General features: G+C 36.5%; 1 protein-coding gene across 1 annotated transcript in view; it reads right to left on the bottom strand.

Annotated features, from left to right (window-relative positions):
• The window catches only part of ADAMTS6 (ADAM metallopeptidase with thrombospondin type 1 motif 6), a 344,308-nt gene that overhangs the window by 87,765 nt on the left and 243,148 nt on the right, over positions 1 to 13,395 (bottom strand). Inside the window, exon 15 of the mRNA XM_017877113.1 lies at positions 3,268 to 3,370. Coding sequence (XP_017732602.1) covers positions 3,268 to 3,370 — 103 coding nt within the window. The remainder of the gene's footprint in view (positions 1 to 3,267; positions 3,371 to 13,395) is intronic.

Genomic DNA, 13,395 nt, shown 5'->3' with positions numbered 1-13,395 from the left:
CCCCCCCCGCCGGGGAAAAAAAGAAAAATTCCTTAAAAAAAAAAAAAAAAAAAAAAAAAAAAAAAAGAATATGGGTATTTAGAAAGGTCACAGAATACAAAGTTAATATACAAATATCAATGGAATTTTCAAAAGTTTAATTAACAATAGTGTCAACACCATCAATTACTCAGGAATCAATTTACTAAAGTACATGCAGGACCTTACACTTAAAAGTACAAGACATAGCTGGGAGAAATTAAAGACATAAATAAATTGAGGGACATACCATGTTCAAAAATTGTAAAATTCAATATGGTTTAATACTCAGTTATCCCTCAATTGATCTATAGATTCAACATAACACTATTCATAAGTCCAGCAGGTTTTTCTGTGGAGATTAACAATAGATGCAAAATTTACATGAAAAGCAAATAAGTTAGCATATTGGAAGAATGCTTATAAAAAACATCAAATGTGTTCATGACTATACAGTTACAGTAATCAAGTCAGTATGGTACTGGCACAGGATTGACAGATCAACAAAACAAAACAGAAAATCCATAAATACACTACAGATACAAATCATACCAAAAATTATTTTGAGATAGATCATAGATGTAAATGTAAGGACTAGACAATAAGGCTTTTGGAAGAAAACATAAAAAAATATTTTCTTAAGTTGAGGTAGGCAAAGAGTTCTTAGGACAAAGAACACAATGACCAGAAAGAAAATTATTTAAAATTGGAATTAAAACAGAAAATTAAAAGCTTATATGCATAAAACCACCATTTAAAAAGCAATGGGAAAGCCACAGAATGTGACAAAACATTTGTAAAACTTATAAATGACTACCACTTGAGAAGGTAAACAACCCAATTAAAAATAGGCAAAAGATTTGAATAGACAGTACAAAAGGAGATATATAATGGCCAATAAATATATGAAAACATGCTTAACATTATCATCAGAAAATGGAAATGGAAATTTCATTGAAATACCACTCTACTCCCTCCAGAAGAAAACTGAAAAGACCAAATAATGACAAAGATGCGCAGCAAATAGAACCCTCAGACATTGTCAGGGGGAGTTAAATATGCTACAATCACTTTGGAAAAACATCTGGCAGTTTCTTTAAAAACTAAACTAAATTCACATCTAATCTACTGCCCAGCAATTCTACTCCTAAGTATTTACCCAAGTAAAATGAAAACATATGCCCACAAAATGACAGTACACAAATGTTCATAGCAGTTTACTCATAATAGCTAAAAACTAGAAACAACCCAGGTGTTCATCACAGCAGAATAGAAAAACTGGTTATTATTATGGAATACTGCTCAGCAGTAAAAAAGAATAAACTCCTTTTTTTTTTAAGAGAACTCCTAGACCCAAGTGATTCTCCTGCCTCAGCCTCGCAAGTAGCTGGGCTTACAGGTATCTGCCACTGCGCTTGGCTAGACTGAACCACTTCTATGTACAACAATGTAGATAGATCTCAAAAACATTAGGCTTAAAGAAGATTTACAACACGGTATTGTATACAATAGGTTCTGGAACAGGCAAAACTAAACTACGGTGAGAAAAAAAATCAGAATGATGGTTGTCTCTTAGGAGAAGTAGGGAGAGGCAACTATTGACTGCAAAGGACTAGAAGGACTTTTACGGACCGAATGTTTGTGTCCCCCCAAAACCCATATGTTGAAATCCTAATCCCCAATTTGAAGATGAGGCCTTTGGAAGGTAACTAGGTCATGACAGTGGAGCCCTCCGAATGGGAGTAGTAGCCTTATAAGAAGGATCCCAGACAGCTCTTTTCCCCACTCTTTCTGCCATGTGAGGATACAATGAGAAAACAACAGTTCACAACCCAGAAGAGGGCCCTCACCAGACTCTAACCTTGCTGACACCTCGATCTCAGATTTCCAGCCTCCAGTACTGAAAAAAAAATTTATGTTTTAAGATCTCCAGTCTATGGTAACTTGTAATCACAGTCCAAATTGACTAAGGCAAAGACTAGAAGAATTGTGGAGGTAAAGTCAATGTTCTATATTGCAATAGGATTGTTAAAGTGTGTGTATTGGTCAAAAACCAGAGAAAGCATAGTTAAAATTTTGCATGTCACTGTATATAATCTTGCCTTAAGAGAAAAAAGTAAACAAATAACTGAACTGTGGATGTTACCATGCTGAAGTACTTAGAGGAAAGTACATTAATGCCTGCTATTTAAATAGAAATACATCAAAAAATAAGATGGATTAATAAATGGATAGAAGAATAGACATGTATGAAGAAAGTATAGTAAAATGTTAATGGTAGAATCTTGGTGGTAAATATAAAGTTGTCACTGTAAAATTCTTTTAATATAAGATACTGGAAAAGCAAGCAAAGAATAAACTTAAGAGTATATTTCCTTTTTTTTAAATTTTGAGATGGAGTCTCACTCTGTCACCTAGGTTGGAGTGCAGTGGCGTGATCTTGGCTCTCTGCAACCTCCGCCTCCTGGGTTCAAGTAATTCTCCTGCCTTAGCTTCCCAAGTAGCTGGGTCTACCGGTGCACGCCACCACACCTAGCTACTTTTTGTATTTTTAGTAGAGATGGTGTTTTGCCATGTTGGCCAGGCTAGTCTTGAACTCCTGACCTCAGGTGATCCACCTGCCTTGGCCTCCCAAAGTGCTGGGATTACAGGCATGAGCCATTATGCCTGGCCTCCAAGAGAAATTTTCAACAAAATGTAATTTATATTTTGGGAGTGTAAAATACATCTGCTTATTGAACAATCAGTGCTTGATACATGCCCAAATTAAAGAGCAAAAATGTTTTCTAACTCTGAAAAAGAATAACAATAATCTTGGCCTTTGACTAAGCAAGGACACAGAGTTTGCTGATTTATATTCTTATAACTTGTTTTAGGGTGATAATTGCAAACATTTAAAGATTATAATGTAACTTACATATACCCCAAGGAAGCCTCAAGCAGAACTCAAAAAATACTACACGGTTTTGATATCCAGATATCCTTTCTAGGAATTTTATACCTGTTCAACATAATTAGGTTTTAAAAAATGATTTCTGATCATTTGTACTAATATATAAACCTTATTACAGGGAAAATAAACCATGAGACCTTTATAGTACTATAAGCATTTCCCTGTTTTTATTGGCAGACACTAATTTTAACTAGTATGTACATGAATGTATGCGTGTTTTTGTTTTTATGTATTTGTATATTCTTTGATATTTGCAAAGTGCTCAAGCATGAATGCTCTGTCAGGTTATACATTACCTCCAGTATAGGGTTTCCAGTTATAATACTTTCCTCGGAAAGGCATATTGTCAAAGTCTGCACACTGTTTCTCTCGAAAATCTCGGGAACCCAAAGGGCATGGCTAAAATAAAATAAAATCATAAATGGTACCATTGTTGGAAAATACCAAAAGCAAGGGACAATGTCCCTAAAATGAACTCCATCAAATTAACTCACTACCTTATTCTGTGGCTATAACTCTGGCATTTGCTTTTCTGTTTTACAATCAGTATTCAGAGTGAAATGTGTGAGCTGTAATCTTAGCTATAGAAGATATAACTTAGGTAATTTAAACAAAGTGGTACGCTGTTTCCCTATAAATTTACAGTTGGATACATGTCATAATCCTCTTTGTAGTCCATCAGGTATCTCCTTATAAAGACACAGAAAACCTAGATGAAGAAATTAAAACACAAAATCCTTTGGGGTAACAGTATTTGAGGTCCAGTTGCCATAGCTACTCCCTGATCTTTATTTTAAAAAATCAAGAAGCAGGTTTGTAACATGACATTCAGCACTATTAATTGTGGTTTGGACTCCTACTACTATAGCAATTTACTGTTTAGCCTTGACAAAAACCATATTTTAAATGAGGAATAAAGTAGGCAAAATACTAGACCTCAAGTATAAACATCATGAAATTCAAGGGATTTGGACTTATTAAGATTTACATTTAATTTATTAACATCCCAGAAAATAAAATACAAAATGGCCCAAAACATGTACATTTGTGTGAGGTATGGAGAGGGATGTTAAGAGGGTGAAAAAAGGATTATCTGTTTTTAAAAGCTGGAAATGTTCCTTCTATTCAGAAACGCTTCTGAAGTTTATTAAAGAGAAAAATCTTGCCAATCCAGCTAGCTCTAGATTCTATATACCACAGGGTCATCCTAAACTCAACCTTTAAGTTCACAAAGAATTATAAAGCTCATCGTGTTTGAGTGATATGACTTAATTTGACTTATCTTTTAAAGTTCAACAGCTGTAGTACTTAAAAACTAAAAAAATACTGATTTTGAAAGACTGAGAAAACATTCTTCTTAAATAAGGAAGAAAAGAATATGTCACTAGAGAAAATTCTGAATTGGGAATAAATGACAAGTGTGTTACACTCACACTCAGAGATTGTTTTGAGGACTTTTTACTATCCTCCCTTAGATCTCTGTTTGCTTTATATAGTTTTCTGAGGACAGTACATTGCAAATGGTCACTCTGAAGCATATGCAGTAATAATAGACCACAATGTGCAAATATTTGCATGGTCATCATTGCTTCCTATATACTACAGTTCAATTTTCACCACATCAAGTCCAAAGCCTCCGATTCTGAAAATAGTGGCAACAGGTCCACACTCTGTTATGAGCCCTGCATTTTAAAGTGTTTTCAGCACATTAAAATATGACATTCCAATGCCAAATCTAGTGATTAATATTGTCAAATTACCTTCTTGCTTGCCTTTAAAAAAAAAAAAAGGAAAATATTTACCATAGGCTAAAAGGTGTATCAGGCTAGAAGGATATGGTTTCAGGGTCTTTTGTTTCCTGGTCTGCTAATCTTTGGATCTTCAGAGTGCTCTCGGTTAAAGGAATCCTTTACTTTTCAAGTGATTTTTAGTGAATCCCACACAAGGACTAAAGTTGTTAGTGCGTTTTGTCATGCAGCAAGACTACTTTTAAAAGCAAATAACGATTTCAAAAACAAACAATTTGAACTCTAGCTATAAGTTTTCATGCAGCACTTAAGTATTTGTAAAGCACCAATCACCTAAAGTTCATCCAAGCATGACTTTCAACTTTGTTGGAGAAACAAGACACAAATGAAAAAACGACCATGAAAAAAGAACCATCTTGAGCAATACATAAAGTATATGACAGCATGTTACAGATTGTCTGTATGTGCTGGATACAAGTGAAATATAAATGTGTCCTATGATTAGCTAGGGATATATCAGTTAAGAAAAAAATCTTGAGCATGTACCGAAGTATTACCGAAATTGTTCTGGTTAAGAAAGAAAAAGGACTTGTCAGGGAGTGGGAGACTATTAAGAATGAAGCCAAGAAAAGCCATGGGAATAGGAAGGAAAAGGTCACATATTGGGAATGGTTGGAAAAGGGCCAACCTAGATGAAAGAGATGAACTATATAGAGGCATAAGAGGAAATGATGTTTCACATGTATAAGCACTGGTACATTAAAAAGACCTTGAATTAAGAAACTAAGACATCATGAGGGCCGTTCGCTTAAAGGCAAACAAAACAAAAATGCAATATTTTAGTATCTTCTAACAATTCTCCTAAATAGAAGAAAAGTAAAATGTCCAATATGAGGATATTACTATTTAATGAAGCACTTGATAACGTTTCATGACATTTTTGATCTACTTTTTTCCTGTGATAACCACTCTCAGGGTGAGCATAATAAAAAGATTAACAATAACAATAGCGAGCTAGTATTTACTAAGTACTTATTATGTGGCATACTGTTCCAGGATCTTTAGATATATTATCTATATACTCCTTCTCAACACTCTTTTGAGGTAGTTATAATTAATAATCCCATTTTACAACGAAGTAAACTGGGGTACAAAAAGGTTGCTTAGTAATAGTTTCAGGGTACAAGGATACTTTCACCATAAGTGTGGGAGTCTCCTCTGGACACTCTCCAAATGCTACAATAATAGCATTACAGGTTGTAGCTTCCCTAAAATGTATAAAAACCTAATAGGAACAATTTGGGTTCTAGACTTGGCCCTGTCATTAACCAGATGCAAGGTTCTTATCTTTCCATATTACTTTTTTTTCTCATTTGTAAAATAAGATGGATAAAAGCAAGAGTTTTGAAGTAAGGCAGACCTGGATTATTTCTAACTTGGTCATTTATTTAATTCATGCCCTTGAGCAACTTACTTGTCTAAGCCTCATCTACAAACTGGGGGTAATACTAGTATTTACCTCCTAGGCAACATATTCACACAAACTGTTTAGCTCTGTACCTGGCCTAAGGTAGCACTTAATAATCATTAGCAGCTATGCAGGGGTCCTTACACTCATTCCTTACACTTCTGCTCTGCTCTGTATTTTAGGGGAACAAACCCTGAAAGCTCCATTTTCCAGGCTTTTTTGTCAGCTGACTTACGGTTGGGTTCAGGTAATGGGAGGCACTAGTTGGAGAAGCCAGAGTATTTTTCTCCTTTCCTCTGTGCCTTGGGCAGTATCTCAGCAGAAGAAGAATCTTTTTTGTAGCTCCACCTTCAGGTAACAGTTCCATCCTCCCTACCCTTCTATCCTATGATTCCAGCTTCTGCTGTGTGATTCTAACCTCTGGACTCTGACAAAACTACCTCCTACATATCTTCCTGGAAGAAACTAGTCAGACTCTCATCATCCATGTAATCAATTTCCTGCATTAAATTCCCTCTATTTTAATATTCAGACTGGTCTATTATGTTATAGTTAAATCTTAATTGATACAACAGTTATCATCATCATCATCATCATCATGAAAGACTTGGAAAACTGAATAAGATAGGTTACCACACAATATTTTTTCACTTTAGGGCAGAAGTTGTCAAACTTTTACTGTAAAGGTCCACACAGCAAATATTTTAGGCTTTGCAGGCCATGTGTCTCTGTTGCAACTACTCAACTGTGCATTACAGTGTGAGAGAAGCCATAGACAATATGTAAACAAATGGCCATGGCTGTGTTCCAATAAAAATACTTTAAAAAGAGTTAACCAATACAATTTGGCCTAAGAGGTACAATTTGTCAACCCCTGGTGTAGGGTGTTAACGTAACATAGCTATATCTGTTTGGCAGCATTTCACAGAAGAACTCAACTCAACTATTAATTTCTCAGTCAATATAGAATCATACCTTGTAAGAACTCATGTTAGAAGTGATATAATCTAATTTGCATAAGATGCTTGGATTTCCTCTATAATTATCCCCAAAGTGGTCATACAATCTATATAAATATTTACAGAAAAAAAGACCAAACACTTTTCAAACGGCTGCAATTATTAGCAGGTTCTTCCTTACTTTCAGTCAAAACCTGCCTTCCTATAACCCAATTATCTTTCTCTTTTCTTCTGGATCCACACTGAACAAATCTTACCCTAAAGTGAAAGGTATCTGGACCTTGATGGCTTTCCTAGGGGCACATCATAACTTATCGTGAGTCCTCTTAAAACAAGGCAGCAAGACCGGGCCTTAAGTATCTTTCTTTTCATTTTAGCAAGTATTTATAAAATGCTTAATACAATCTAGGCTGCAGGGTTACAGAAAAACAAAACCCAAACAGATTAGAGTTCTGGTTTTATGGAGTTTACTCTAGTTGGAGATGAGAAAGAAGAAAAATAAAGCAAGATAAGGAGATTGACAGTGAGGTGGGAGGGAAGTTGTTTTAAATACTATGATCAGAGAAATCCTCTCTGATAAGGTGGCATTCAAGCGGAGAGTGAAAAGAAACTGAAGGAATGATTTATGTATATATCCGTGAAAAGAATCTTCCAGAACACAGTAAATCCAAAGGCCCTGAGGCAGGAGTGTATTCAGGGTGTTCACAGAATAGTATAGAGAATGGAAAGGTTTCAGGGAATTGAAGTAGACTTGGGGACTTGATTCCATGCCATTGTTTCTAGAATACATCAGCCAGTATTCTGCTTTCCTGATTTCATTCCATCAGGGAATGCTCTGAATTTACGTTGATTAAAAATAGGCTCAGTTGCAGTTATATACGCTGGTTTGAAAAAATGAGAGCGAAAGAGGATTTCCTTAAGGAAAATTACATAAAATACATTTTGTTTTGTTTAGGAATAGTAGAGAGTTTAAAGAATAATGGTATTTAAATTACTTAAGGATAATAAATGCTGACACTATGCAGAAACCATAACAGAAAGCAGTGGGCATAAGCAACAGATAATTAAAGTAAAAGCCTGACAGATTTTCAGCCTTCTAGTGCTAACACTCATCAAGGATCTTCTCCTTTAAAAAACAAACGAGTAGGGCCCCACATAAATCTGGAGAGCAAAGCCGCAGGTCTCAGCATCTTTAGATCTTAGTATTTTCAAAGAAATAAATTAATATTAGCATCTTTATCACCACTCTCTTCCCCAGAGATCTGTATAAGTTAACAACAGTCTTCCAACTATTTTGTTTAGAAGTTTCTCCTTCTGAGTAAACTTAATACTTTGTATTGGTAGATAAATCTTAAAAAAAAAGAATAATTCATTGAGGCCTAAAAGTTGCTACAGAAAGAAATCTAGCTTCTGCTTACAAACTTTTCAGTGGCATTTCTATTACTGGGGTTCTAATCCTGGTTTTGTCCCAAAGAATAGGGTGACATTGGCAAGTCCCCAATCCTTTTTGAGCCTTCTTTTTTTCATTTGCAAAATATACTCCCAAAACTCTTACCTCCAAGAGAAATACACATCAAAATATCTTGCAAATGAGGAAAATTCTAAAAATGATGTATATTTTCTTACTGGTAACATGATGAGAGAGCCAAGAATGAAAATGCCTTTGTCCCTTTCCCTTTCCTTTCCTCTCCTCTTCTAAAGGAAGATATGCAGGTTGGAAAGACACAATGACTCCTATGGCCTCAGGGAAAATTGCAAACTGAGCAAAACTGACCTTCTGTTCTTCTGCTTCCTTTCTCTACTCCTTTCCCACCTTCTGCTTCTTCCTTTTTGCTTTCATATCAAATTCACTCTTACATCATCCCTATTACACAACATCAACCTTCAACACTTCCAAAATTTCATTTTGATTTTCCTCTACAGGAAAACAACATATTCTTAGCAGATTGCACCCTGTTTGTTGAGGGAGTTTAAAATCCAACCCCTGCCCTGCTTAGCAAGTCATGCACTTGACAAGGGCCTGTGAAGGGATACATTTTTATGTGTTTACCCAGGTGGGCATCTTTTTAGAAATTACACAAAGGTACCATACGTGCTAACAAAAGCCTTGCTTCTATACCCTCTTTTAAAAGTTGCAAACAAATTTCCTGATTCCCTAGTTATCATATACCACTGATAAAGTAACTCATTCTAGGGCATTCAAATAAAGTTAAATTTAGTGGTCAATGCCTGTAGTGAAGCATCTCAACCTCAGTTTTATTCAACTTTCTTCTCTTTTTTCTCCCAAATAGTTTCTGATTTTTTTCACTATACATTTACTTTTAAATCAAAAGAAAACAAAAGGCAGATAACCCACATTGTCCAGACAAACTTGAATCCAGTGTCATGCTTGATACCATAATCTTTTACGCAGGTTTTAAAAATTAAAGTTACTTGTGTATGCCTTGAATAGTCTGAATTTAATTAAAATGCCATCTACCTATAGCAAAACTCTTTCCCTGAGCTTATAAACACATTAAATAACATGTCAGGCATAATAGCTCATTCCTGTAATCCCAGCACTTTGAGAAGCCAAGGCAGGGTGGATCACTCAAGTTCGGGAGTTTGAGAACAGCCTGGGCAACATAGCAAAACTCATCTCTACAAAAAATACAAAAATTAGTCGGGTGTGGTGGTGCATGCCTGTAGTCCCAGCTACTTGGGAGGCTGAGGTGGGAGGATTGCTTGAGCCTGGGTAGCAGAGCTTGCAGTGAGTCCAGATCATACCGTTGCACTCCAGCCTGGGCAACAGAGCCTGACCCTGTCTCCAAAAAAAGGTTAAGAAACAAACTTTTACTTTGCAATTTTTAAAAGTATTTTAAAGCACAAAATAAACAAACAAGCTCTATTTTGTGCTTAAAACCTAGTCCTTATTTCTCAAAACATAATACACACCATAAAATTCATATTAACTTAAGAAAGATTACCAAGATATTGTTCCTGTTTTTTGCCATGTGTGTTGTGTGTGTGTGTGTGTGTGTGTGTGTGTATGTTACAGGTAGTTAGATAGGCATGAACAGGGCAGGAAAGGGCTCTCCCCGACCCACTAGGAATATCATGTGAGTTTGGCAATTATCATATTGCCTCTCTAAAGGTGATAAATTGGCAGCTGGCACCAGGGAGAGGCCATTTCCTGATGGTCCACACCTGTTGCACTAAAGTGTTAATTGAATGCAAGTGCCAGGGAGAAGCAACTTCCTGGGCATGCACATTAAGAGACAAAATGGTGGCGTATGACCTTCCAGGGTCACTCCACCAGAAAAGGGAAGAAAAGCTTCAGATGGGCATGCGTACAACTTCCTAAACACACTGGGAATGCTCACCTCCCAAGGGCAGGAGGGTACTGCATATGTGGGCAGCCCACCCTAAGGGAAGAATCATGAGAAAGGGGCCAGGCTATTAAGTTCTAAGATGAAGGTTAAACACTGCACTTGACTTCGATGCCCACTTGAGTCTCTTCCAAGCATCCTTTCCTTTCCTTTCTTTCCTGTTCTAAAGCCTTTTAAATAAACTTCTACTCCAGCTCTGAAACTTGCCTCGGTGTCTTTTTCTGCCTTACGCCCCTCAGTTGTATTCTTTCTTCTGAGCAGGCAAGAATTGAGGTTGCTGCAGACCTGTAGTGATTTGCCACTGGTAACTCGGATACCTTCTACCAGTAAAATATATAAAGTACGTTTATAAGAATAAAGTGGTTGACACATACTTTTCTAATTATAGTTTAAGACATGATTATAACACTGTTTGTCAATGGATCAACTCTGTACCCTGTCTTCACTTACCCTGCAACTCTCCCTGAGGGCAAGATGTGTAGTTTCAGAATGTTCTCAGCTATCTGGTTCTCAGCTATCTAGTGAGGTTAGACCGGAAGACAATGTCTAAGGTGACCCAATTCTTTCAGAGAAGCTTACCTTGCCACACCCACCCTCCAAGGGCTTCATCTCTTTTAAGAGCACTAGATTAGAAATTTCACGCTTTACTGGATCTCTTTCACAGCACTAGCCAGTTGCTAAGCTTTAGTTTCCTCTTTTTAAAAATACTGGTCTTTCCAAAGACCAAAGATTTGAAGATTTGATGAGGTATTGAATACCAATTAGGTACTAGAAATAGCACTAGATGTTTTATGTATGTTACTTCTTTTAATTGTCAAACAACTCTGCAAGTTTCATAGAGCCTATTTATATAGGAGTCAACTGAAATTTAGAGAGGTTAGGTGATTTGCCAAGGTCAAATAGCAACATGTGTGACATTCACACCCAAGTCAATTTAACTTCCAACTGCATGCTTTTATTTTCACCACAATCCTACTTCCAAATATATAATTTTCCTGTCTGCCACAACCAAAGCAAAAACAGTAATTAATGATCTTAAGCAATGCATTGAAAAGGAAAAAAATTGCTGAATAATATACTCCTCTAGCAGAGCTGACTGAGAACACACCCAAGTACTACATACCCTATACTTACATCTTAGAACAGACCACAGATGACCTGGAAAACCCTTTTCCTCCGTACATTTTTTACAGCTTTTACGCATAAAGAAGGGAAATCAAATATTTAAGATGCAAGAATAATGTGCCTTTCCATCTGAGCCAAAGCGGAGCTTATATGCTTCACCAGAAGTTCTATCATAATCATATTATCAAGTAAACACCAAATCACAAATAATATAGAATAAGAAAAATGCAAAGATCATTTTGGTTGTGGAAAACAACTAAGCACCAGAAAACTCCTTTTAGAAATTTGGGAAAGTCCTTTTCATAGTAGCTAATATTTCTTCTTTAGGCTTTGATATAAAATTTGGTTTATAACCTTTATATAGTCATATTTTGCTCTTTACAAAAGGTAAGTTTTCTAGTATTCACAACAGTAACCTTTAAATTCTGCTACTTAAAATAGTTAATAATATGTACATCAATTTTATCCTCTTAGAACATTCTGCATGATAGTTTCAAGTCATTTGAATGAAAATTGTTCAGAAAACCGAAATGCCTGATTAGTAGTCAGTGTTCTTTATGCCAGTAAAAAGAAGATTCCATATACATAATAATCAAAAGTCTACTTTTGAGGAGCTCCTAAGCAAACATTTTTCAGAAGATTGAGCACAGATCTGGGCTCTTCACTTTTCATAACGGCTTTGCCAGAAAATCATGTTAGTTTCTACCTTTGCATATTTATAAAATCTGTCAGGACCTAATCAATCATTTATCTCTATGTGCAAAAACGAGAACTGTGTCCTCAACCAATGAACTCTCAAGCATTATGACTTCTATAAAATTCTGCCTTCCAAACCCAGGTTCCACAAGGCCATGTCTATTAGATTAGCTCATGATACCAAAAACTCTGTTGTAGTTCCTGGCTTAATAGAAGGATCAAATTTTATCCATTTCTCCTATATGTCTTTAATAAATGCTCCTGGTTTCTCAGCAGCTTCAAGATGAAAAGTATATTAATTTGTTCCTGCTGCAGCTATTGTCTTTACCTGTTATTCCATCCTGGAGACCATTATGTGTATATCAAAGAAAGGGTCCTTGTGTAGCTGCTTTTGAAGACTTTCTAGGGCGACAAACGGTGATACAGGAAACAAACTGCCCATCCAACACATCCTGATGCAACTAATCAGCCTCAGAGTCTAGTAACTGAATACCTTTGGCATCTAGGCTGGTTATGTCATTGTTGAGAGTGGGCAGGCCAATTTTACAGCTTGACATCCTTTTCTGTTCTATTCTTAAATTCTTAGAATGAAAGTTTTGTCTTCATAAGTTGCTTCTTCTATCTCTGTGGATCTTTTCTTTGACATCGGGTTAAGAGGGATAGGCGTTAATAGGAACACTGTTCCCTTTCCACCAAAGAGCTCTCTTCTCTTCTTACCATTTCTGTATCTTTTAAATGTTTGGGGTAGAAATTAAATCAGCATTAGAAAGAAACTGCAGAGGCTGGGCGCGGTGGATCACGCCTGTAATCCCAGCACTTTGGGAGGCCGAGGCGGGTGGATCACGAGGTCAGGAGATCGAGACCATCCTGGCTAACACGGTGAAACCCCGTCTCTACTAAAAATACAAAAAATTAGCCGGGCGCGGTGGCGGGCGCCTGTAGTCCCAGCTACTCGGGAGGCTGAGGCAGAAGAATGGTGTGAACCTGGGAGGCGGAGCTTGTAGTGAGCTGAGATCGCGTCACTGCACTCCAGCCTGGGTGACAAAGCGAAACTCCGTCA

The sequence above is a fragment of the Rhinopithecus bieti genome, unplaced genomic scaffold, assembly GCF_001698545.2.
Source record: "Rhinopithecus bieti isolate Rb0 unplaced genomic scaffold, ASM169854v2 scaffold_10181, whole genome shotgun sequence".
Taxonomy (NCBI): Eukaryota; Metazoa; Chordata; class Mammalia; order Primates; family Cercopithecidae; genus Rhinopithecus; species Rhinopithecus bieti.
This window is presented reverse-complemented; position numbering and strand designations above follow the sequence as displayed.